The sequence below is a fragment of the Mustela lutreola genome, chromosome 8 (assembly GCF_030435805.1).
Source record: "Mustela lutreola isolate mMusLut2 chromosome 8, mMusLut2.pri, whole genome shotgun sequence".
In the NCBI taxonomy this organism is placed as follows: Eukaryota; Metazoa; Chordata; class Mammalia; order Carnivora; family Mustelidae; genus Mustela; species Mustela lutreola.
Window position 1 is genome coordinate 145,961,353 of NC_081297.1, and position 22,674 is coordinate 145,984,026.

Sequence of the window (22,674 nt, forward strand, 5' to 3'; positions counted from 1 at the left end):
ATACACATTATTACATTATATATGTACATTGGTACATCTATACTGTGTGTTGAGGAAGTATTATCTAAGGCTCCAAGCACCCATTTATCCATTCATCCTTCCCTTTGTTCATGCTAAAATCTATTCATCTAAATATCCAATCAGCTGACTATCCTTCCATTTACCAAATCACCCATTATTCACTGGTCCATTTATCCAGCCAGATATCTACCCATGTATCAAATATGCATCCACCCATCTACATATATGGCCAGACACACTCATTTTTCATTCATCTAAACATCTAAACATCCACCCATTCACTCATCCATCCATCCAAACATCTAAACACCCATCTATCTATTCATTGATCCAAATGTCCACCCATCTACACACACACACACACACACACACACACACACACACCACCCACTCGCCATCTGTCTATCCATCCACTCACGAATCCATCCATTTACATATGGACTCATCCACCCATCGACTCCTTCAAGCATGATCCATCTAAACATCCTACAAAATACACACAATTAGATTTAAAAATAAAGATGGTGGGAAGAAGAAAAAGAAATGAGGGTTTAAGAATAAGAGAAAACTGGTGAAAGTATACAAATACACTTAGTAATTTCAAAAAGTTGGCCACAAATATGGCTCTAAGCTGCCCGGAAACCAAAGCAAAGAGGAAATGCAGAGTGGCCACATCCATAAAATGCAATTAAACTGGTTTGAATGGTGGTGAGGTCTAAGAAAAATGTCTCTTCCCCTGGTTAGGATAATCATATGCCCCGATCTGTGTGGCACATTTCCACTTTATGCTGTTGTCCGGGTGTCATTATTGACAGCACACTTTTCACTCTCAAAATAACAACCTATTTGGTCACCATACCCAAAAGGCATTATAAAGATATTGCTGAATAATCAATAAAACAACTCTAGCCTTTTCCTTCCCGTGATACCCTATAGTATGGGCCACAATAGATGCCAGTAGGCAGTAGAGTGAAGAAATGTTCACTGCTCAGACCTCTTCCCTTAACATCTCCAAAGGATTTCCCCCAGATCCAAGCATCTCTTAGAACCATCAGTTCCTCTCCAACCCCCAGACCTGCTGTGCTACCACAGGCTTCCTAGACCAGCCTGCAGCATCTGCTCACAACTAACGCCCCTCCCCTGATTTCTGTGCGGGTGTGTTGAATTTTTTTTTAATCATGTGAGCCTCCTCCTTTAAATAAGAAATAAACACACAAATAAATCAACCCAAAAAAGTCTCTGCCAAAGCGAGTGGATTTATTCTGTTAAAAAACATGTTCATGAGCCACCAGGCTTGGGGGAGGGCCCACAGGCCCCCAAGATGCCCAGCAGGCTCGGACCACGTTTTAAGGACTGTTAAAGCCAGAGAATGAGGAACAGGCAAATGGGGTAGGGAGAGGGTGAAGGAATGGAGGGGGACAGAGCCAAGCTCTCTGGATGTTTATTCTTGAAGGACTATTGTGGGCTGAATTGTGTCATTCCCAGAGATGTACTAACCCCCAGTATTGTGAACGTGACCTGATTTGGAAATGGGATCTTCGCAGTTATGGTGAGGTTATGCAGTAGGGTGGGCCTAATCTAATGCTTGGTGTCCTTATAAGAAGAGGGAAATTTGGATACACACAGAGAGGATGTCGGAACAGAGAGGAGAACACCATGGTGAAAGGCGCAGAAGGAAGACGGCCACGTGATGACCACGGCAGAGATCAGAGGGAGGGAGCTGTGTAAGAGCCTGGTGTTAGTTAGTCCCATTTTGCTGATACAAAGCCTGAGGCACGCATGGCTGAGCACCTAGTCTCCCGGCCCCGAACCAGTGGTGGTGTTCGAAGGCAGATTCTATACCTGTTGGAGTCATATTCTCAGCATGCATGAGATGAACACTTTCTAAAAGGGCATCAGGTCCAGAAGTTATTAAGGAGGAAAGTGGGAAGGAGACATCATGTGTCTCATTGTTTTTTATTCCCAAGGTGTATACCTGCCCTGAGGTTGAGGGACAGTGACAGGGACCTGAGTGCTGGGGATGACAAGTCCAGCAGCTCACCCTAGCCATCCGGGCTCCTTCTCAAGCTTGGATTTTTTTTTTTTTTTTGGTTATGTTTTCAACTGTTTTTTTTTGTTATGTTTTCAACTCAACAGAAAACAGCTTCCAACATCTCACAGAGCAGAGAAAAGCAGCACAGGAGTGGCTCATTATGGGATTTTTAAAAGCACACAGTGTCATTTTTCCTGTGTTAAGGGCAGCATGCACACGCGATCGCACAGCTGTGGTTGTGTGCCAACAGTAGCGGTTTGGAACGCGAATGGAATGAGTTTAGCCCTTTTTTTCATTTAATTCAAAATTGATTCTCGTTGCGCCATAAAATGTATATTTACTCTGTGGTGCCTGGGTTCTAGAAGATCGCATCGCAATGTGTCACAGCTCCTTCTTGTTTCATCTTCATACTATTTCAGAGCCTTTTCCTAAAAATCAGGACCGACTGCAAAAGTTCTCAAAATGAGGATTTTTTTTTAAAGCTGCCTGCTCTCAGCTTTCAGAGATCATTACTGAAAAACCTCTTCCTATGTCCCCTTGAAACTGGCATTTTTCTTGACATTCCTTGAAGACAGTGGAGACCAAGTGCTCTCGCAAAGGCCCCTTCCCTGGCTGGGCGCTAGCCTCTCTTCTTTGTCTGGGGGCTTTAGGAAAAACCGTGCACTCCTCAGATCAGGCAACCATTCTGGGAGAGATGTATGGCTTAGGAAGTTGAGTCCTTATTGGTGAATAAATCTTAATCCGGTTTGTTGGCTAATTACGCTCGGGGGAAGGTAGTTTCTCGGGCCGCCTAGCAGGAAGGATTAAGCCTCCTGTCTCCGGTGGCACAGGGTTAAGCTCTGGGTTTGTAATGATTGAGTAATGAGACGCGGCTCTCTGTGGACCCCTGGCAGGTTTCCCTTCTGCGGAGACAATGCCAGAAGTGGGCCCAGCAGTTAATTATGGGAAAGGTCAAAGGTCATGCAAAACCAACACACATCTATATACTTTTTCATTCCTCACTGCGCACAATGACCATGGCTCAGCCAGAGGGTGGGAAGGCCCTCCCCACTGCCTACCTCGTGATCCCCAACGACCATGGGGTCCGAGCGGCTTGCCAACCTCCCCCAGGGGCCACCACACTTCTTCTCACACCGTGCCCTCGCCTAGGGCTCCTTCCTCTTCACAGACACCTCTGACCATCTGCAGGCTGAGCCCCAGCATCGTCTCCTACCTGCTACCTGTGCCGATTCCCCGGCAGATGTGACTCCTCCTCGTCCTCCGGACCCCAGAGCCCCATAAATGGACCCCACCATTACTCTTGCTTGCCGTGTACCTGTCTTTTGGGGCTGTGAGTTCCACGGGGGCAAGAACTGTGTTCTGTTCAGTGTGAGCTTTAGAAGGACAGAATGTGTTCAACGAGAGTGTACACCGCACTGGACAAATGAATGAGCCTCCGTCGACCGGCACCCCTCTCCCCGCATGTAGACGGTATGCTGGCCCCTCGCCCATGACCACCCTGAGAAGTGCATACCAGCATCTTTATTTCATGGCAGGCGAGACCAAGACCCAGACAGGTTACCTCCCCTGCCCGAGATCACACAGCTAAGACAGGTGGAACCAGAAAGGGGGTCAGGACACCCGACTTCCAAGTTAATGCTGTCTTAGTCACAAAGGACCACATATTGTAAGATTCCATTTATACGAAGTCTCCAGAAAAAGCAAATCTGTCGAGACAGAAAATAGATGAGTGGTTTTCTTGGGCTGGGGAGCTGCGGAGCAATGGTGAAGGGGTGCAGGTTTCTTTTTGGGATAATAAAAAGTTTCTAAAATTGACTGTGGTGATGGGGACACAGCTCTGTAAATGTACTAGAAGTCACTGAACTGTACACTTTCAATGAGTGAATTGCATGGTATGTGAATTATATCTCAATAAGGTTGTTACTATATATGTCCATATATGTCCATATATATATATTTAGAGAAAAAGAGAGAGCGTGAGTGTGCACAAGCAGGGGGTGGGAGAGGGAGAGAGAAAGAATCTTAGGCTCCACACCCAGCGCGGAGCCTGACATGGGGCTCAATCTCATGACCCCGAGATCATGAACTGAGCCAAAAGTCAAGAGTTGGCTGCTTCACTGACAGAGCTACCCAGGCACCCCAGATGTTTACAGTTTTAAAAACTTAATGTCATCAATGCTATCTGTTGCACTGGCTGGGTCCCTGGCACTGTGCCTGGCTGCAGGGACAACACAGGATGCTTATTCTGAATTGACCTCAAACGCACCTGCCTGGTGTGGTCTCATGGCGGGTGCACAGCTCTCAAGCCTCAGGTGGAATTTTCCCACGAAACCAACCAGTTGATTATTCCCTTTCTCCCTCAAAAAGGCCCGGAACCTTTCACTGGGGGGGCTGTTCCCAGACTCTGACATCAAGCCTCAAGGACCTCAAAGCAATCTGGTCAAAGGAAAGCTGATCTGTCAGAATGTTCTAGATGGAAGTGAGAAGTTGTCCCAGGCTGCCGACTCAGAGTTGAGGCCCCACTCCTCCCCTCTGCAAATTATAGGTATGGCCATTCTCCTGTCTCCTTAGCAAAAGGCAGGGGAGAAGCCCAAACCACGAAGCCCCCTGAGCCCCCCAAACTGCAAACTCCAAGGGGCTGCTGCCCAGGCCCAATCACCTGTGAACACAACAGGAAGACACTCAGACAAACGTAGCTGCTGGAAAGCCTGAGCTGCCACTCAGAATGGGTAAGCAGGTACCCCCCAAGAGCTTCTCCGATGCCCCCACCAGATTTTATTTTATTTTATTTTATTTTTTAAAAAGATTTATTTAATTGACAGATCACAAGTAGGCAGGGAGGCAGGCAGAGAGAGAGGAAGAAGCAGGCTCCCCACCAGGCAGAGAGCCTGACGTGGGGCTCGATCCCAGGACCCTGGGATCGTGACCTGAGCCGAAGGACAGGCTTTAACTCACTGAGCCACCCAGGCGCCCCCCCCCCCCCATCAGATTTTATAAGGGGAAACCGAGCCCAGAGAGGGGCACTGAGGCTCTAAGCTTATCAGCAAGTCAGGGGCAGACAGCAACTTGAACCCAAGGCTCGACTCTCCGGGGCCGCCCTGTGGGCTCAGGCCTCAGGCCAACCTGAGCTGGCCCGGCGCAGTCATCTTTCCTTCTTTCTCTCTCCAAATGCCCCGTGCAGTTTCTCTCCAACACACAGCAAAGCAGTGGCAACTCCCCGCCAGACACCAACTCCGTTGCAAGTGCCTTACCCCTCACCATAGCCCAAGCAAGAAGGCTGAAGTTCCCTTATCACAGAAAAAGAAACTGACCCTCAGAGAGCTCAGTGATCACCCAGCTCGTAAGAGGCGAAGCCAATACGGGAGCTCAGGCAGGCTGGTTCCAGACTCTGCCCTCCTAGCCTTGACACAGTCCTCTGGAGAATTTCCCTGTCTCCACAACCCAGGAAGTCAGGGCTCTTAGTCCTTGCTGAGGATCAAGCCGCCTCCCTGCCTTCTTCCCTCCTGTACCAACACCTTCTCCAGGCTGGCCCCCCAACCCCAGGTCAGACCCTGGCCCCAAGGATCTACCAGCCTATTGGGGGACCATGACCCGTATGCAGACAAGTTCATCTGAGGAGAGCTTCCTCTGCCAACACACCAGCCAGGCCCAGGGCCTGTCTATGGGGCTGCCAGTGGGCAGGGACTGGAGACTAACAGTCCAGCCTGAGTCCATCTGCCACCCCCAGAGACTGAGCCAGCATTAAGCACCATCAGGGCAAGGAGGATGCTTAAGACCCACCAGGGGGTGGGGTTGTTGGGGGCTAAAGGGACCTGAGATCTAGCTCTGGCCCTGAACTCTGCAGTCAGACTGCTAGAGCCCAAGAGGCCCACAGACACCCCACACCCCCGCCAGGTCACACCAAGCTTGCACCCAATTCTCCATATACCTACACCTAGCTCTACTCCCCCTGGCACAAGGGGCAGGAGGTCCAGACAGGAGGAGGGTGGTTCCCGGAGAAAGGAGTACATCCCGGAGTGCTGGAAGGGAGTGGGGAGTGATCGATACCAGAGCTGTTATTAGCCAGGCCAGAGTCCAAGCTGGCTGGCTGGCTGCGCTCTTAAACTCTCTCCTCCCAGGACTGCAGCCCTGGCCCATCTGGAGGACCCCCTCGGAGCCCCTCCGAGGCCCCGTGACCTTGCCCGCACACACAAGCCCTCTGGCCCTCTTTGTCTCAAGGCCTTGGGGGAAGGCTGCCATCCCTTTCAGTAGCATCCCAAAGGCCGACAGGCCCGTAGTTTATTTTCTTAGAAATAATGGTTTTTTCTGGTTAGCATTCCTCAGATGGAAAAACAAATACAGCCACTGTAATAAGAAGCAGCCAAGAGGAGGAGAGAGAGCCCAGAGGAAGGGGCAGAGAGGGGCCTGCCGCCCGGGGCAGAGGCTGGGCCTGCAGGGGTGGGGGCAGGGGAGAGACCCTCTAACCCTATGAGAAATGGGGATTTAGAGGAAAAGGAAAACATCACGCGCAGGCCCTCCTCTGCCTTCCACACACGCTCCCTCCTCCCATCCCTGCTCAAACAGACCCTACCAGGCAGGTGCCATTGTTCTGACCAGCTGGATCAGGAACCAGGCCTCTGGAAGGTTCAGTCACTTACTGGACTTACTGAGTCAGGGGAGCCCAAAAAAGCCCTCTGCATTCATCTGCAGATGGCTTCCCGGACCATCAGAGCTGGAAGGAACGTCTGCTTTCCTGACCAACACCTCTCCGGGGAGCCTCTCCAGTTTCTTCCCTTCCAAGGCAGAGATCTGTGCTCTCTCTTCTTTGCCCCCGGGTCTGGTCTACGTTCTCATGGCTGCGCTTCCCACACTGGCTTATGTTCCCGTCTTTCCTAGTCCCAACTCTCCCACGGACCAGTGAGGTCACGAAAACACATCTTGGCCTCGGCGCCGAGTCTGGCACAGAGTAGGTGCTCAGCGAACATTCTCAATGCTAAGCTGAATCTAGCCCAGCGGATGCATTTTACAGATGGGCACACTGAGGCTCGGGAGGTGAACCTGCCTCCACTGCTTAAACACCAGTGGCATGACATTTTCATTTTTCCTTCTGAAAAGGAAAATTCCAAGCCCAATCTCTGCAGCAGAACTGGGCCCCCTTGGAAGCAACGCCATCTAATTGCTAGCTGACAGCAACTTGGAATTTTAAGTCACATTTGACTTCTTCCTGCCTGCTGGTCTGCTGGACTAGAGGGCTTTCATCTTCAGTGGGGCTCACACGTTAGCATGTATAATTGCACGTTTTAAGACTTGAAGAAGAATTTCCCCTCCACTCCCCCACCCCTGCAGCCCACCTCCTACTGCCTTTCCTGGCCTCCCAAAAAGCAGATTTTTATCTGGAGTTTCAATAAAGTGTGCAATAATAATGAGGAAAGTGACTTAATAAGGTCGTAGAGGTTATTCCCTAAAAAGGCCAATTGGTTTCAAGTTTTCTGTGGGTTTTTTTTTTTTAAGTTTCTGATCTTAAACTAAACAGATCACCGGGTTTGTTATTAGGAGTTTTGTTAAAATGCCTAATACCATGCCCTGTAATCTACCTGACTTCAGTGACTGACAGGGAGGCGGTGGGGATATAAAATTCAGGAAGTGGCTATTTACTTTCATTACATACACGCTAATTTGTGATCTCTGATGCCCACAGGTTGTCATTTTTTCCACTTTGCATAAAAAAAGGGGAAAATAATATATTTGATATTCTGTGGCCAAAACAAAAGGTTATTTCCCCCAAGAGTTTTAATTATAGCATTCTGGAAAAGGCCCGAGTTGGAACTTGCAAGTGGAATAAACGACTTGAATAAATAAGTCTAAAAAATTAAGTACACATAGAAGGGGTGATGTACACTGCTGGTTCAGACTAAACAGTGATTATCAAGAGGGTCTTAGTTATTTAAACAAACCATTTGAGGGTGGTTTGCTCCTCGTTTGGGGCCTGGTTCTGATTATAAACGAGAGCTTTTAATTAAGATTAGTAAGACCCAATTCAAGCTATAATTTGGTCCTTTTCCTTAGCAAATGTCTATGAAAACAAAGCAATTAAGGTTAAATGAGTTGAAGCATTTAAAAGGGATGAAATGCCCCCTCCTCGTCCCTGGCTTGCCCCCTTAGCCAAAGGAGCAAAAACAGGCCTGACTAATTCAGACCAGGAGGCCAGCATAAGGGTATGGAGAGCTGGGGGAAGCATAGGCGTGGCTTATTGAAAAGAGGCAGGGAAATAGAATGTGCAAAGGTCCTGTGGTAGGAAGGAGCTGGCAAGTTTGAGGAATCAAAAAATGAGTGATGCTATGGTATGGTCAGGGAGGGAAAGGCTGAGAATGACAGCAGCTCAAAGGCATTAGCTGAGTGCCGGGCTCAGCCTGAGGGATGTCCTCTCTCAGCTACATGGATGGGCGGTGTGCTTCCTGCAACTCGCATTCATAGAGCCTGCCTCAGATGAGCTGGTGGCAGCAAGGGGCGATATGAATAAAGGAAATGGTCTCTGCAGTCTCTTCTGACTCCAGAGCTAAGGAACTCTTCCCACTTTGTTCAGACAGGCTGCTGGGGGCCTGTGCCATGGCCAGGACCCCATGGGTGCCTAGGGTTGGGTCTTGGCCCTGCAGCTTCTCAGCGGGGTGACCTGGCCAGAGATTGACCTCCCTCAGTCCAAGTACCCCAACCTCACTCTGCCACTGGCCTACACCAGATGTTCTCACACTAACCCCTTCTCTTGTCAGGCCTCAGCTTCCTTACCTATAACCCCCCCCAGAAGCTGGAGGCTCTGCGAGACTTTTCCTGGTGTCCCTGGGATTTAAAATGATCACTCACTACCCACTGACGCTTGCTCTGGACCCAGCCCTAAATGAAGTCATGTGGGTCATTGCAACCCAGTGTCACAGGCGCTCTGAAGGAGGGATGCTCACAGCTAACATGGGCAGCATGGAAGGCTTCCTTTAAGAAGTAACTGCTGAAACTCACCCTCCACCCTTTCACTCAACAGATGCTTTCCAAATTCTGGGCCAGCCCAGCATTGGCTTCCAGGGGATGGAGCAGAACATGTCACAAACACTGTCCTTGAAGAGCCCACATTGCGGGAGGAGACACAGGGAAACATAAATGCAGAGACGCATGGACACAAGCTAGGGGTGTGTGGGAGGGGAGGGTGACAGAGAGTGCTGGTCATCTGTAGAGCGTGGGGGCTCCCCTGGACGCCCCTTCCAGTTCCTTCTAACTACGCACGTCCATGAGCATACCTGGAGTCACTTCAGGATCTTTCAAGACACATATCATCAAGAAAACACAGATTTTTCCCAAGCCTTGCCTGGAGCCTTTTGGAACCCTCTGAGGCACCTCAGCCTGGTGACGGCAAGCCCCCTGTGTGGAAGCCTGCTCATCGTCACACGCGCACTGGCCACGTGGCAAGATGGCCTTGAAACAGTGATGAGAAACTGTCCTTGGACAGTTTCCTTGGAGGGGGACAGGCTGCCTAAGCTGCTGGCTTTGCTAAAGGGGTTTCATAACTAGCAGCAGCTTCGGGGTGAAGCAGTTAAGGGTATGAGAGGCTCAGTTGGCCCCTCACAGGGGTTCCCATAACCTGGGTCCATTTGCTGTGAAGAACTAGTGAGCTTGTGGAAGCCATGTTCTCTGGGCACACTTTGTGGAGAATCTGTCCTCTGTGCTTATCACAGTGAGTGGCAAAGTCTATCAGATTTGCAGAATGGGATGCTCACTCCCCCAAGACTCCAACCCCAGCCTCCGCACAGCCCCACACCGGCTCAGCACCTGGGATGAAAGGGCCTGGGGAAGGAAATGGGTTTCCTCTAAGGTGGAAATTGCTGCCTGGAGGGGGCTGTGATCGATTACTGGTGTCTGCTCTGGCAGAATGGGGCAGGCTGTTTGCCAGCCAACAGTAGGTTTCATGGAGCAAAGGAAGGCCTTCTGTCCCTTGGAATTTTTATCATGCCTTTTTTGTGAATGGTCATTTGTGAATGGCCAACGTGTCTGTACATCTCTATGGGGATATGGACATATGCATATGGCTTATCTGAATAGTCCATGAGCCAGAACACCCCATTCCCATTTCCTAGCCATTTTAGATCCCAGCAACTGTTGGAAAAAGAAAAAGTTTTACCCCTTTTCATATATTGAACAACATTATGACCAACATTATCATGAGGCATCAACATCAACATGATGACAACGATCAATATCACCATCATTGCCATCATCACCACCATCACCATCATCACCGCCACCATCACCACCATTATCGCCACCATCACCGTCAACATCATCACCACCACCATCATCATCATCAACACCATCATCACCATCATCACCATCACCACTATCACCATCATCATCACCATCACATCATCACCACCAACATCACCATCACCACCATCATCACATCATCCCACCATCACCATCAACATCATCACTATCATCACAACCAACACCATCATCACCACCATCATCACCACCACCATCACCATCATCACCATCACCACTGTCACCACCACCATGACCACCATCATCACAGGAACAGCAGGTAAAGCTCACACAATGTGTCCTAAGTACCAGGCTATGTTCAAATGCTTTATGCAAGTTACCCCACCTAATTCTCACACTATCTCTGTGAAGTAGATATTTTTGTTACCTCTATTATATAGACAAATGGAGTCGAGTAACCTGTACGGTCTACATGGGCAGGATGTGAACCCAAGACATCTGGGTCCAGAGTCCATGCTTTGATCACTGTGCCCAATGGCCTCCTGACCATCTATCCCACTTCCCAGAGCAGAGAGCCACAGACAGCAGTATGAGAACTGGGCCTACCAGACCTGGGCTTTGGTCCCAACCCCAACAAGATCCCTGCCTCCTCAGGCCTCCATTTCCCCATCTGTAAACCAAGGAGGTGAATGAACATCTGGATGACCTCCAAGCTCCTTCAGGCTACCACTGCACGTGATCTGCCAGCCCCTCCAGACTTCAAAGCCTCCAGAAATCTCTGTGTGGTCCTCCTGGGGGAGTTGGTAGGGGATATTATGGCCCATGAGGGAACACTCCAGTGGGCTCCATTAATTCTGACTGATGCCTGTCCTTATGGGTGAGAAAAACCTCAGTGCCAGTGGAACAGTGTCCACTCAGGTCCCCAGAAACCCTTACAGAAGGTATAGGGAGTGAGTGGCCAAATGGTGTCCTCTTAGTTCTTGACCACTAGTCTCCATACTTTTCTTTTTTAAAAGATTTTATTTTATACTTTATTTCAGAGAGAGAGAGAAAAGAGAAAGAACACGAGTAGTGAGTGGGGCAGAGGGAGAAGCAGGCTCTCTGCTGAGCAGGGAGCCCAATGTGGGGCTCGATCCCAGGACCCTGGGGTCATGACCTGACCTGTAGGCAGATGCTTAACGACTGAGGCACCCCCCCCACCCCTGGGCACCCCAGTCTCCATACTGTTAACAGGGCAACTCCACAGGTAATGACTTAACCACCCATAGGACCCTGTTGATTAAGAATTTCTATGGATGTGTAATTTCAGCTCATGCAGCCTGACCCAGATCCAGAGCTCCTCAAGGAGAAGGGCTGGGTTGCACTGTCATTATCGCCCGAGGTGGGCTGCACGGAACCATTTTCAAAGGTCTTCACCATTGAAGTCATCATTAAATGAGTCTATTCACACCACCTCTGCCAGCCAGCAGCTACAGTGAGAGGTGGTGAGAACATAAGACAGAGAGGGTGACAGTGACAACAATGCCACTGTCAACTGTGTACTGAGCTCATACTCTACCCTGAGTGCCTATCACGAGCCGGGCACCATGACGGGCAGCCTTGGGGTTCACCACTTGGCATTTCATTCCATCTTCAGGAAGGCTTACGGTGAGGGGTATTTGGGGCCATACAACCAAAGGAGAAACCGAGGCTTGGGAGGGCAAACGATCACCTAGACTTTCACGTTGAAGGTGGGCTGCAACCCAGATTCCCGCCCAGAGGCTGGGCCCGTTCTTGCTTTCCTCTGCCATTAGACAGGGTGGAGAGGACATTGTGACCAGAGCAGGTCCTCCCACGGCCCCAGCACACCCCCTTCCCTGCTGCCCGCACAGCCCCTCTGTGGGCAGTTTCTATCTATGTGGCTCCTCACCTCCAGGGAACTCCAGTCTGGGCAAAAGAGAGCCAACTCAGACTAAACATTTTCTGCACACCCATGCTACGCCAGGCTCTGCCCCCCAGAGCGGGGAAGATGGGGACAAGCCTGAAAGGCAGTTTGGGCGCTCACTGTGAACCCAAGTTGGACAGCTGCTGTGTGGTGGGCCTCAATGCTGAGCCCATCGCCAGCCCTCAAGTGGGCTCACTGTTCAGCGGGAGAACAAGACACATAATTATATCCAAAGGTGGAAGTGCTCTGAGTGGGGGAACAGGGTGGTGCAGTCAGTTAAGGGTCTGACTCTTGTTTTCAAAGCTCAGGTCATAATCTCGGGGTCATGAGATCACTTCCCCCCTCACCCCCATCTGGCTCTGTGCTCAGGATGGAGTCTGCTTGACATTTTCACTTCCTCTACTTCCCCCCAAAAGAAATAAATCTTTAAAAAAAAAAAAAAAAGAAGAAGTGCTATGATGGAGAAAAGCACTCAATGTGGCTGTGTGTGTGTGTGTGTGTGTGTGTGTGTGTGTGTGTGTGTAACTGTGTAGAAGCAGAGGTATCAAGGAAGGCTTCCCAGAAGAGGCAAATCTAAAGCCTGATTAGGAATTGGCCAGGACACAAAAGGTAGAAAAGGAGCTCCTGGTAAGGGGAAGACCTGTGCTGAGGCTCAGAAACATGGAGCGGCCTGGTGTGTAGGTGTGTGGCCAGGACATGAGGGCCATTTGGGGTTTCAGGAAGTGAGGGGCAGAAGCCAGAGCCAGACTAGCGAGACATGGAGGCCCCTGGCATTTCCAGAGGCACATTCACAAGCCTCCGCCTTTCTCATTCTTACCCTGAGCCAGCGAGTCTAACCCCCAGCCTGGGCTCAGGCAGAGTGGAGAGCTAAAGCTGGACTCTGGAGGACGTCAGGGAAACAGGCAGAAGAAAAAGTGTGGGCCTCCAGGCCTGGGGACAGCAGAAGGGACCCTAAGGAGCTGGGCTGGAGTAGGAACAGGCTGGGTCAGTGGCTTAAACAAGCAGAGATAGAGGGCTGCCCTTGGCCCTCCCTTGTCAGAGCACTGGGCCTGGAGCAGGGAGCAGAGAGTCAGAAAACGGCCATGTTAGAGCCTCACATGTGCCACTTGGAACCTCCAGGCCCTGCCAGCAGGGGGGCCAGCCCGTGCCACCAGGCTCTTTGCTCATGACCTGGTCTACCTGACTCCAGCCAGGCCTTCTTCCAGAGGTCTGTGGGTATGCGCCAGCTCCCCACTCAGGCTTCTGGGCCCCAATCAAGGCCAGAGATGTGGCCAAACCAGGCACGATCCAGACCACTGCCAACTGCCCAGCACTCAGCCCTAAGAGACACCAGCAAGTGAGATGGATGAATCATGTCAGCATTCCAAGAAGGCATATCTGCATCTCCCACAAGCTCCAGCGCCTGCAAAGCTTTAAAGAGAAGGAACGGGCCCCCATCACACTCTCATGGGTCGTTTACTTAATAGAATTTCGTGCTTTGCGAAAGTAAGCTGGCAGGGCATGGGGAGAAGCAAATAAGAAGCTAGGGAGCCATGGAGGGGGAGTCCAGGGTCCTGGGGTTCAGTACTCGCCATGCCCTGTGGGACCTGGGGGCTTGTTTCTCTTGGGGCCTCAGCTTTCCTCATCTGCAAAGTGGAGACAGACAGGGAAGATTCGGAGCAATGATTCTCAGCCAGGTATGCATGTGGGACACAGAGAGAGCGGCTTCCAGCTCCCTGATGATGGGGTTCTCCAGAGCAACACAGAATGGCCACACAGTCCCTCCCTGACACATGCTCCCATGAGTTCCATCCCGCCTGGGGAGTCCTGCTTTCAAGGACAGCCAAGGCTGCTCCTCTCTCTCTGACTTTCAGCTTGCCAGGGAGGGAGTTTCCAGCACCAGATAGTCAAACCCAAATCCCAGGTGCAGGGAAGAAAGGCTGGCAGACAGACAGACAGACAGACATGGCACAGATGTATGTCTTCGCCCAAGCTCTCGTACCTGAGCCAGCCCACGAAAGCTGTGGCTGGCTACTAAGCAGGTCCTTTGGGGAAGCTACAGCCACATGGGGTGGGGTGGGTGGTTTCGAAGTTAGGGACCTGGGGAGGGTTACCCCAGGCCTTTACCCCACATGTAGCCAGAGACAAGAAGGATGAACGTGCCAGTCAACACTTCATCTCATTTAAAATAAAACAAAAGTTTCAATTCCCAGGTGAGTCAAGTACCCTGTGACTCCAGATTCCTCCCTCCAGGGAAGCAGCTTAGCTTCCCAAGAAGCCCCCGGCTCCCTCCCACGGCCGAGGGAGGCCTGTGCTGCTGGCACACCATGGGGTGGGCATCGGCCCCGGGGTCTGGCCAGGAGGGCCAGGCTGGGCTCACCTTCACACTGCCTGCCTTCCCCTTTGTAGCCCGGCTTGCAGAGACATTTGTAGGACTTGGGTGTGTTCTGGCAGATGGCATCGATGTGGCAGTCATCTGTGCCCTCCGAGCACTCGTCCACGTCGGCTGGCCCTGGGGTGGGTGGGGGAAACAACTGGTGAGATGTGGTCCGGTCAGAGGGGGTCGGAGGGGGTTGGAGGGGCAGACCGCGGTGGCTGGGGGGCAGGGAGCTCCTTCTGCCCTCTACCTTCCATTGATCGCTGGGGTAATTAACAGTAATAGCCATCACACGACAACCCGGCGTGACGAGTGGTGACTGGTAGCATTTTGGGGGCAGCTAGTCTGTGGCAGACCCAATGCCCCCTGAACGTGGCCTCCCATTTAATTTTCACGACGGTCCTATCAAGTTGATCCATTACTCCCACGGAAGAGATGACAAAACCGAGGCTTAGGAGCACCGCCAGGAAAGCCTCTCTGTGTGTCTCGCTCTCCCGACAAGCACCATCCCTCCTCCACTCTCCTTATTCTAGAATTCAGAGCCAGAAGGGCCTTGGAGGAATTTAAATCTATCCCCTTTGGGTTACAGTGGGGGCGGGCGGGGGTGGGAAACCAAGGCTCGAATGGAGCCCAGAGCAGCGGCCAAGCCAGGAGGCCCAGGGTGGGTGATCTCACCCCGCTCAGCCCCAAGGCTGTGGAAATTGAGGATTCTTCACCCAGTTTCCAGGCCTCAGACTGCAGCGGCCAACCACAGAGCCACACCCTCAGCAGGGCTGACCCAGCTCACCCGGGGTCCTGACCTCCCCATCCTCTCTCCTCTCCACATTAGACACCTACGACCTGGCTCTCAGATCCCAAATTCCAAACTCAAGTTCAGTCTAGGTTTTGAGGGCTCCTGGCACTCCCCACCTCCCATCCTAACTCGCACACTCACACCTTCGGTCTGGAATAGCTGTTGGCCGAAGTAGAGCAAGATAGATCTTGAGTTTCTGTCTCTCTCTCTCACTCTCTTCCACATACACACACATAGCACGGAGCTCAAACAGGGAAAAGGACCCTCGGGACACGGGATAGCACAGCCAGAAGAACTTTAGTTATAATCTGGGTTACAGATGAGAAAACTGAGGCCCAGAGAGGTCTGGTGTAGGTCAGTAGCTCATGAGGGGCAGAGACTAGAGCTCAGATCCAGAGCTTTCTATGGGCCGTGTTACTTCCAGCTAGCCACGAATAAAATACAGAGGGATGACAGAGAGAAGGCCCAGACGGGCAGCACAGGCAATCCTCAGCAGCTACTCCAAAGGCAGTCACCCAAGGGCAAGGCTGGGGAAGTGCTGGAGAGACCTCCTCTCTTCCTGACCCCAGCCTTCCCCTAAACTGTCTGGTTCTCAAGACTGTCCGATCTGAATTACTCCCCTGGCTGGCATCAGGGTTCTAAATCTGTGTGTGTGGGGGGGTCTCTCTAAAAGAACAAAGCTCCTCTCTAAGTGTCTAAGGGCCGCAGCCTCCCGCAAAGGAAGAGAGGCATCAACAAGGAGCCTAAGAGCAAAAGTTCCCGCCACAGGCACGCACACGCACGCACACACACGCACATACACATGCATGCACACACACAAACACACGCACACACGCACACACAGCAGGTGGTGCCACTTTTCAGGGTGGTCGTATCTGATCAGGTCAGCAGCCCGTCCTCTACAGCTGCCCCAAGGAAGGTGGAACAGGAGCCAGGAACGGGCCAGAGCCAGCCACCAAATGGTCAGGGACCAGTGGGAATGTCAGACCAGCAGAGCATCCCCTTCTGGGGAAGTGCCAACACAGGCCACCCCCACGCAGGCTGATCCCGGCCTCCAGAGCAGGAAGCCAAAGGCCAGGGAGGGCCAGTCTGCATCCTTCCACTGGGGAGGCCTAGGGCCACTTCTAAGATAGGACCAGCAGGGAAAACGGGCCACAGATGCACATCCCAAGGGTCAGTGCACAGAAATGAGGGAAGGGAAACTGCCTGGAGTTCTGGAGCCCCTTTTCCCCCGTATCCCTAATCTTTGACCCAGGCAGGTAACCTCGTGGGAAGGGAAAGGGATGAACCTTAGCCATGGGACTGGTGCGGGGTGGGGGGGCGGAGAACACTTCCCCACACATCTTCTAAACATGTCTTTAGGTAGGGGCTGGGGAGAGGGAGAGGAGCCAAGGCCATTTGTTCCCCTGGTCTGACCTTGCTCCCTGCCCAGGGCTGGGGACTCCCTCCAGAGGGCAGCCCAGCCCTTCCTTGGCCTCCTGATGCTTGCTTTGACTGGTTTGTGTCACAGCACAAGGCTTTCAGGGAGTGGGACACACACTGAGGAGGGACAGAGAGGTAGAGAGAGGCACACGTTCAAATAGCCAAACAAGGGCAAAGGATCCTAAAGTCTGAGAGAGACACCCACAGCCACGATGGGGGCTGAGGGCCGCAGGGCCCAGCCTCCAAGGGCTCCAGCTGCGGGAAGAGTTTAAATGCCTGGCATCCTCAGGGAGCAACTCCCAGGAATAGATTTCTATGCCACCAAACACAGACTTTGGGGAGCCCAGCATGGTAGCTGGGGGGAGGGGTGTCCAGAGAAAGCCAAGGACAGCAGAAGCAGGCAGGATACCCCCCCCCCCACCCCTCCAGGAGAGAGGGAGGAAACTCCTCCGGAGCAAGCTGTGGGAGGAGACACTGCTTCCCGCTTTGTGGGAGCACCCCTGCCAGACAACCAGGAGAGTGGGAGGGTGGGGGGAGAGGGTGCTGGGGAGCTCCTGTGAAATCCTGCCCCTTTCCCCTGCGCTGCTAGCCTCTTCTGCCCTGCCCAAACCATGCCCCAAATGCTTGGGATCCGGGATGATCCCTTTCTTCCTTCAGTGCCTCTTGCCTCCCTCTCCTGGGCCTCCTCCCCTCCGTCCCAAGCTTCGGCTCCCCTCCCTCTGGTTCCCACCCATCTCCTTTGCTCTGTGTCAGTCCCTCTGCCCCTCCAGTCCTGTCTGACTGTCTGTCTGCCCGTCCCTCTCCAGCCACGTCCCCTTCTGTCTTTCCCATGCGTCTGTCTTGCTCCCTCCCTATCCCCCACCCCCAGTCTTCTCGTCTCTTTCTCTGCTCATCTCTCTCTCTCCCCATCCCTTAGTCCGTGCCTCACATCTCCCTTTATCTGTGTTTTTCCTTCCAGCTGCCCGTTTGCCTCCTTCTCTCTCCCTTGGGTTTCCTCCTTCCCCTCCGGTCTTCTGTTCTCCCTACTCTCCGTGTCGGTCTTTCTCTGGGATTCTTTCTGCGTCCTTTTGTGTGTTCCCTCCGTGCCTCTTTTTCCGTTCGTCGGTCCCTCGATCCACCGCCTCCCCCCATCCCCTTTCTCTCTAGGTCAGTCCTTTCCCCCGGCTCCCCTCCTCTCCGTCTCCCCTCTGGGCCTCCTTCCGCCCGCACGCCCCTCTTCCCTGGGGGAGCGCCCGTCGGGCTCCGGGGTCCCCACTCCCTCTCGCCTGCGCTCCGAGCGCCGGGGCTCCCGTCCGCCGGTCGTCGCGCTTTCTTTCTTCCTCCCGCCCTCGCACTCCCTCTCCCGGGGGCCCCAGCCCGTCCCGCCCCTGCTGCGGCCCCGCCGGGTTCCCGGAGCCCCCCACCCCCCACCCCCGGGCCGCCGGGCTTCGGGGAGGGGGCGCCCGGCGTCGGCCCCAGAAGTTACTTTGCGAAGAGGCGGGGCGGGGCGCGGGGCCGCGCGGGCTGCAGCCCCCTCGACGGCACGGGGCGGGGGCCCACCCGGGACCCCGCCGCCGCCCCGCGCCCGCCGCCCGCCGCCCGGCCGCTCGGGGCTTACCTGGGAGCCCGCTGCCCCCCGCCAGCCGCCCGCGCGCGCCCAGGGCGAGCAGCACGCACAAGTGCCAGCGCACGGCCGCGGCGCCCATGCTCGCTGCGAGCCTGGCCGTGCCGGCCGGGCGTGCGGGCGTGCGGGGCGCGGGGACCCCTGCGACCGGCCGCTCGGCGAGCGCTCCTGGCTGCTGGCTCCTCCGCCACCGCTCGGGCTCCCAGCCACCGAGCCGGCGCGGCTGACGAGCTGACAGCCGTGCGCTCATTGGCCCGCGGCTGCCGGGGGCGGGGCTCTGCGCGCGGCCGGCCAATGGGCGCCGGCCGCCGGGCCGCGGGGGGTGGGGCGGGCGCGGGCGTCGGGGGCGCCCCCTCCCCTCGGAGCTGGCGGCAGGTTGTGGGGTGGGGGCCGGGACCCGCTCCCGTGGCCGCGGGGTGCACAGTCTCCGCCGGGCTCGGGCTCGCTCGGAGGCTGCTCCCTTCCCCGGCCCCTACCCCCAGCCCGCCGTGTCGAAGTCGTCGAGGGTGACCAACCCCTCCGGGGGCAGCACTCCCATCTCTCCAGCAAGCACACTCTAGGGAGGGGAGGGGGCCTGCCCAGCGGCCCTCAGAGGTCGAGAAAGGCCCGGAGACATCCATTTGTAGTGGAAGAAATAGGAATGCTGAAAGCAGAATTGTGCGCTTACCCAGCGGGGTGGTGTTTACTGAGAGTCTACTGTGTGCGCAGCGGGGGCCCTGCAGCCAGAATGAGCCAGAAGGGAAAGAAGGGAAAGAAATCCTGAGGTTCGATTAAAAATCGACTTTCAAAACAAACTTTTTACCACTCCCCATAGGACAATGGCTCGTAAGTGTGCTTGTCATAGAACAGCCGCAGAATCCGCATCCAGAAAGTTCCCTGACGGCGGACAATGTCACTTTGCAGGCAGTCCCGGCCCACGGTGCACCCCATCTGCGGGCTGACCCCCTAGCCCGCCAAGTTGGATGCTCTGAGTATTCAGGGCGGGGGGGCCTCTGCAATGACAGCCCTGGGCAGGCAGGTGATGGGCTGGGGGCTGGAGGAACATCACGGTCCTTCCACCCAAACACTGCTTCGGCCTGCTCTGGGATCTACACCTGACACTTGCCGGCCTTTGGGCCTGAACCCAGACCCCCCGCCCAGGAGGCACAGCTGGAAATAAATGGCCCCTCTCAGCCCCAGGCAGGACGCTTTAAGGGAAGAAAGTTCAGCAAACCCCAAGGCCCATCTCCTTGACAACCACCAATAAGAGCTTCTTTTTTCTTCTCCTGCTCTCCAGGCCCAGCTCAAAGACAAGACTTTCCTCTTTTTGTCCACTCTGCCCGGCTGGGTCTGCGCCTGCCTTTCCTTTCCGTACTGGCTCCCTTCCCTGCCCCCAACACACACACACCCCTCCCAACACACATCTTCAGGCATACAGACACATGTTCTCTCTCTCTCTCTATCTCACACACACACACACACACACACATGCATGAACACACTCTCACAAGGCCTTCTGTAGACAATCACTGCTGTTCTGGAAAGTTAAATCTGCATCCAGACACCCATACTCCCAACCTGACGTCCTATCACAAATAGCTCATGGCACTGGCCTGGTGGCTGAGGCAAAGGGTCCCCAAGATGGGGGGACAGGAAAGGGCCAGGTATGGCTGTCCCGGATGGGAGGGAGGTGCTTCTCTCTGCCTCCTCTAAGACTTTCCCTCTGCATGGTCAGTCCTAACTGGTGGTTTAATTTGGGAAGACCCCCTTATCTTTATAGGCTTTATTTTGTCCGCCTCCCAATTGTGTGGTTTTGGGTTTTGAGGGGGAGAAAGTGCCCTTAGAAACACACAGTATCTTGTGCATCAGTGACAAGGGCAAGCAATGTGAGTTTGATGACGAGGTAGGTCCTTTTTGGGAGCTTTAACTGACCATAAACAATGCCTTTTGAATGCCTGTTCCTTGGCCAGGTGTCTTCCAAGCTTGACAGCAGCAGGCTCTGTCCCCCTAGATCAAGGAGGGAATGGATGCACAATCTTTTCAGATTGTGACCCCCACAATCTGAGGGCAGCTCTCACCCATCCCAAGTTCTTGTCTCCAGCCTGCCTCCTGCAAGGTGAGAAGATGGACAAAGGTGGTACCTTCCAGGAGACTGTGGTCTGTGCAGAGGAGCCCGGGAGTGGAGACGGGGATGGAGAAGGTACTCATGTGTAAGTCCCCACAAACCCGCTAAAGACAGCGATAGAGAGACAGGTGCTTACTTCTACTCCTGGGGTGGTTTGGGAAGCATCCTAGACCCCAGAGTTGGCTACAAAGTATGAGAAGATTTTCCTGGTGGTCAAGAGAAGGGCCAAGGTCCACTGAAGAAGGTGGAGACTGAGAAGTGAGTGTTCTCGAAGTACCTTGCCAACTGTAAAGCCCTGCGCCTGAGTGGTAGTGACATGGGGGAAAGCTGCCCACAGAGATGGCAGCATCTGTGAGGTGCACCTGGCTGGTGGGCTGAGAACACGTATGCCTGGTCTCCGGCTAGGGGCATCTCAGAGCCTCTGGAAACTGAACTAGGAGAAGAGAGACCCAGGGATGAACCTGACAGTCACTTTGGGAGGGAACACTCCATAGCTCCCTATCACCTTCCAAGCAAACCCTCAATGCTCCGAGCAGCTAACAAGGCGCTGGCAGCTGTCCCAGCCTCATGCAAACACCCTGCTCTCGCGCCCCTGAACCTTTGCCTCTGCCGGGAGCCCTTCGTGTTCTTCTCCACAAAGCTCGCTCCTTCTCTGCACACGCCCTCATCCTGTCCCCTCGCCAGGTGTAGGGGCTCCCCTGGGCTCCCACACACCTGGGGGCTGCCCTCTCAGAGTCAGACTCACCTTGGGTTTCCCGTCTGCCTCTTCCCAAACTGTGGGTTTCTGAAAACAGGGCTCACACCCCATCTGCATCTGGGGCCATAGCGCCACCCCCCCATCCCCACCCCCGGGGCCTAAGAAATGATTGTTGAACGAATGAACAAAGAAACAAGACGGACATCACTTAACCAAGAATTTGCATCGCTCCAGGGAGGGGTTAAAGATTCTTTGGCTATGTGATGGGGTTTGGGGGAGTGAATCCAGCTGCCCACGACCTCCCCGCCTTCCCCATCCTCTCCGCCCTGTGGGGAAGCTGGGCAGCCTGGCACGACCGCCGTCCTCTGGGGCCTTTGGCTCCCCCTGGTGACACCTCGTAGAAGTCCCAGGAAGAAAGAAGGCAGAGGAGGCTTCCTTCCAGCACGCACACAGCCTCTGCCCCCTGGGGTGTTCCCGCTGACCCCAGTCCTCACAGAAGGAATACCTTACTTTAAAAAGAAAATTTACTCAAGAACAAGTCTCTTGATTAATAACAGTTGTGAAAGCTCTTTAAGAAAATAATGTTCTCTGCAAGCATAAAATGTCATTCCGAGATGTTAGAGGCTTTGTTGCCTTTTCTTATTAAAAATGGGGTTTTGTGGGGCGCCTGGGTGGCTCAGTGGGTTAAGCCTCTGCCTTTGGCTCAGGTCATGATCTCAGGGTCCTGGGATGGAGCCCCACATCGGGCTCTCTGCTCAGCGGGGAGCCTGCTTCCCTCTCCCTCTCTCTCTCTACCGGCTTCTCTGCCTACTTGTGATCTCTGTCTGTCAAATAAATAAATAAAATCTTTTTTAAAAAATGGGGTTGCATAATAATCCTTCTTCATATTGGACACTTTTTTTTTTTTTTTTTTAAATAAAGGGAAAGGGGGGAGGGACAGCAGGAGAGGGAGAGAGAGAATCTTAAGCAGGCTCCATGCCCAGCACGGAGCCTGATGCAGGGCTCCATCTTACCACTCTGAGATCATGAGCTGAAATCAAGAGTCGAAAGCTTCACCGACTGAACCAGCCAGGTGCTCCCATGTTGCACACTTCTTTAGCGCTTTGAGGGGAATCTCCTTTGCATTGCTCCCATGACCGTGGGACCCACAGTTGGGTTTCTTGTAACAGCCCCAAATTCATGGGGCCGATTTTAAGTACCACCCAATTTTAAGCTCTCTCATCTTTCTAACAGGAGCAAAAGAATTTTGCTGTAGGAGAGCAGGACCTCACTTTTGGGAAGGGCTTGAGTAGAAGTGGAAAGCGAGGGGTCATGGGACTCACCTGCACACCCACATCCCATGTCAATGAATCCTAGAGGTGGCCCAGGCCACCCTCCTCGTTTTACAGATGGGGAAACTGAGGCCCAGCCTCACAGATCTGCCACTCCCTCAAGCACCTCTGCCTGGGTCACGTCCCAGGTCACGTCCCCTCAGGTCCCGC

At 53.6% G+C, this 22,674-nt stretch overlaps 1 protein-coding gene across 2 annotated transcripts in view; it reads right to left on the reverse strand.

Moving 5' to 3' along the window:
* Nucleotides 1–18,583, reverse strand: part of SCUBE1 (signal peptide, CUB domain and EGF like domain containing 1) — a 133,664-nt gene extending 115,081 nt beyond the window's left edge. For both annotated transcript variants that reach the window (XM_059187197.1, XM_059187196.1), the window contains exons 1-2: nucleotides 18,387–18,583; nucleotides 14,578–14,709 (exon numbers count right to left, since the gene is read on the reverse strand). In XM_059187197.1, the coding sequence (XP_059043180.1) occupies nucleotides 14,578–14,709; nucleotides 18,387–18,474 (220 nt within the window). In that variant the 5' untranslated portion in view covers nucleotides 18,475–18,583. The remainder of the gene's footprint in view (nucleotides 1–14,577; nucleotides 14,710–18,386) is intronic.
* Nucleotides 18,584–22,674: the final 4,091 nt, after the last annotated feature.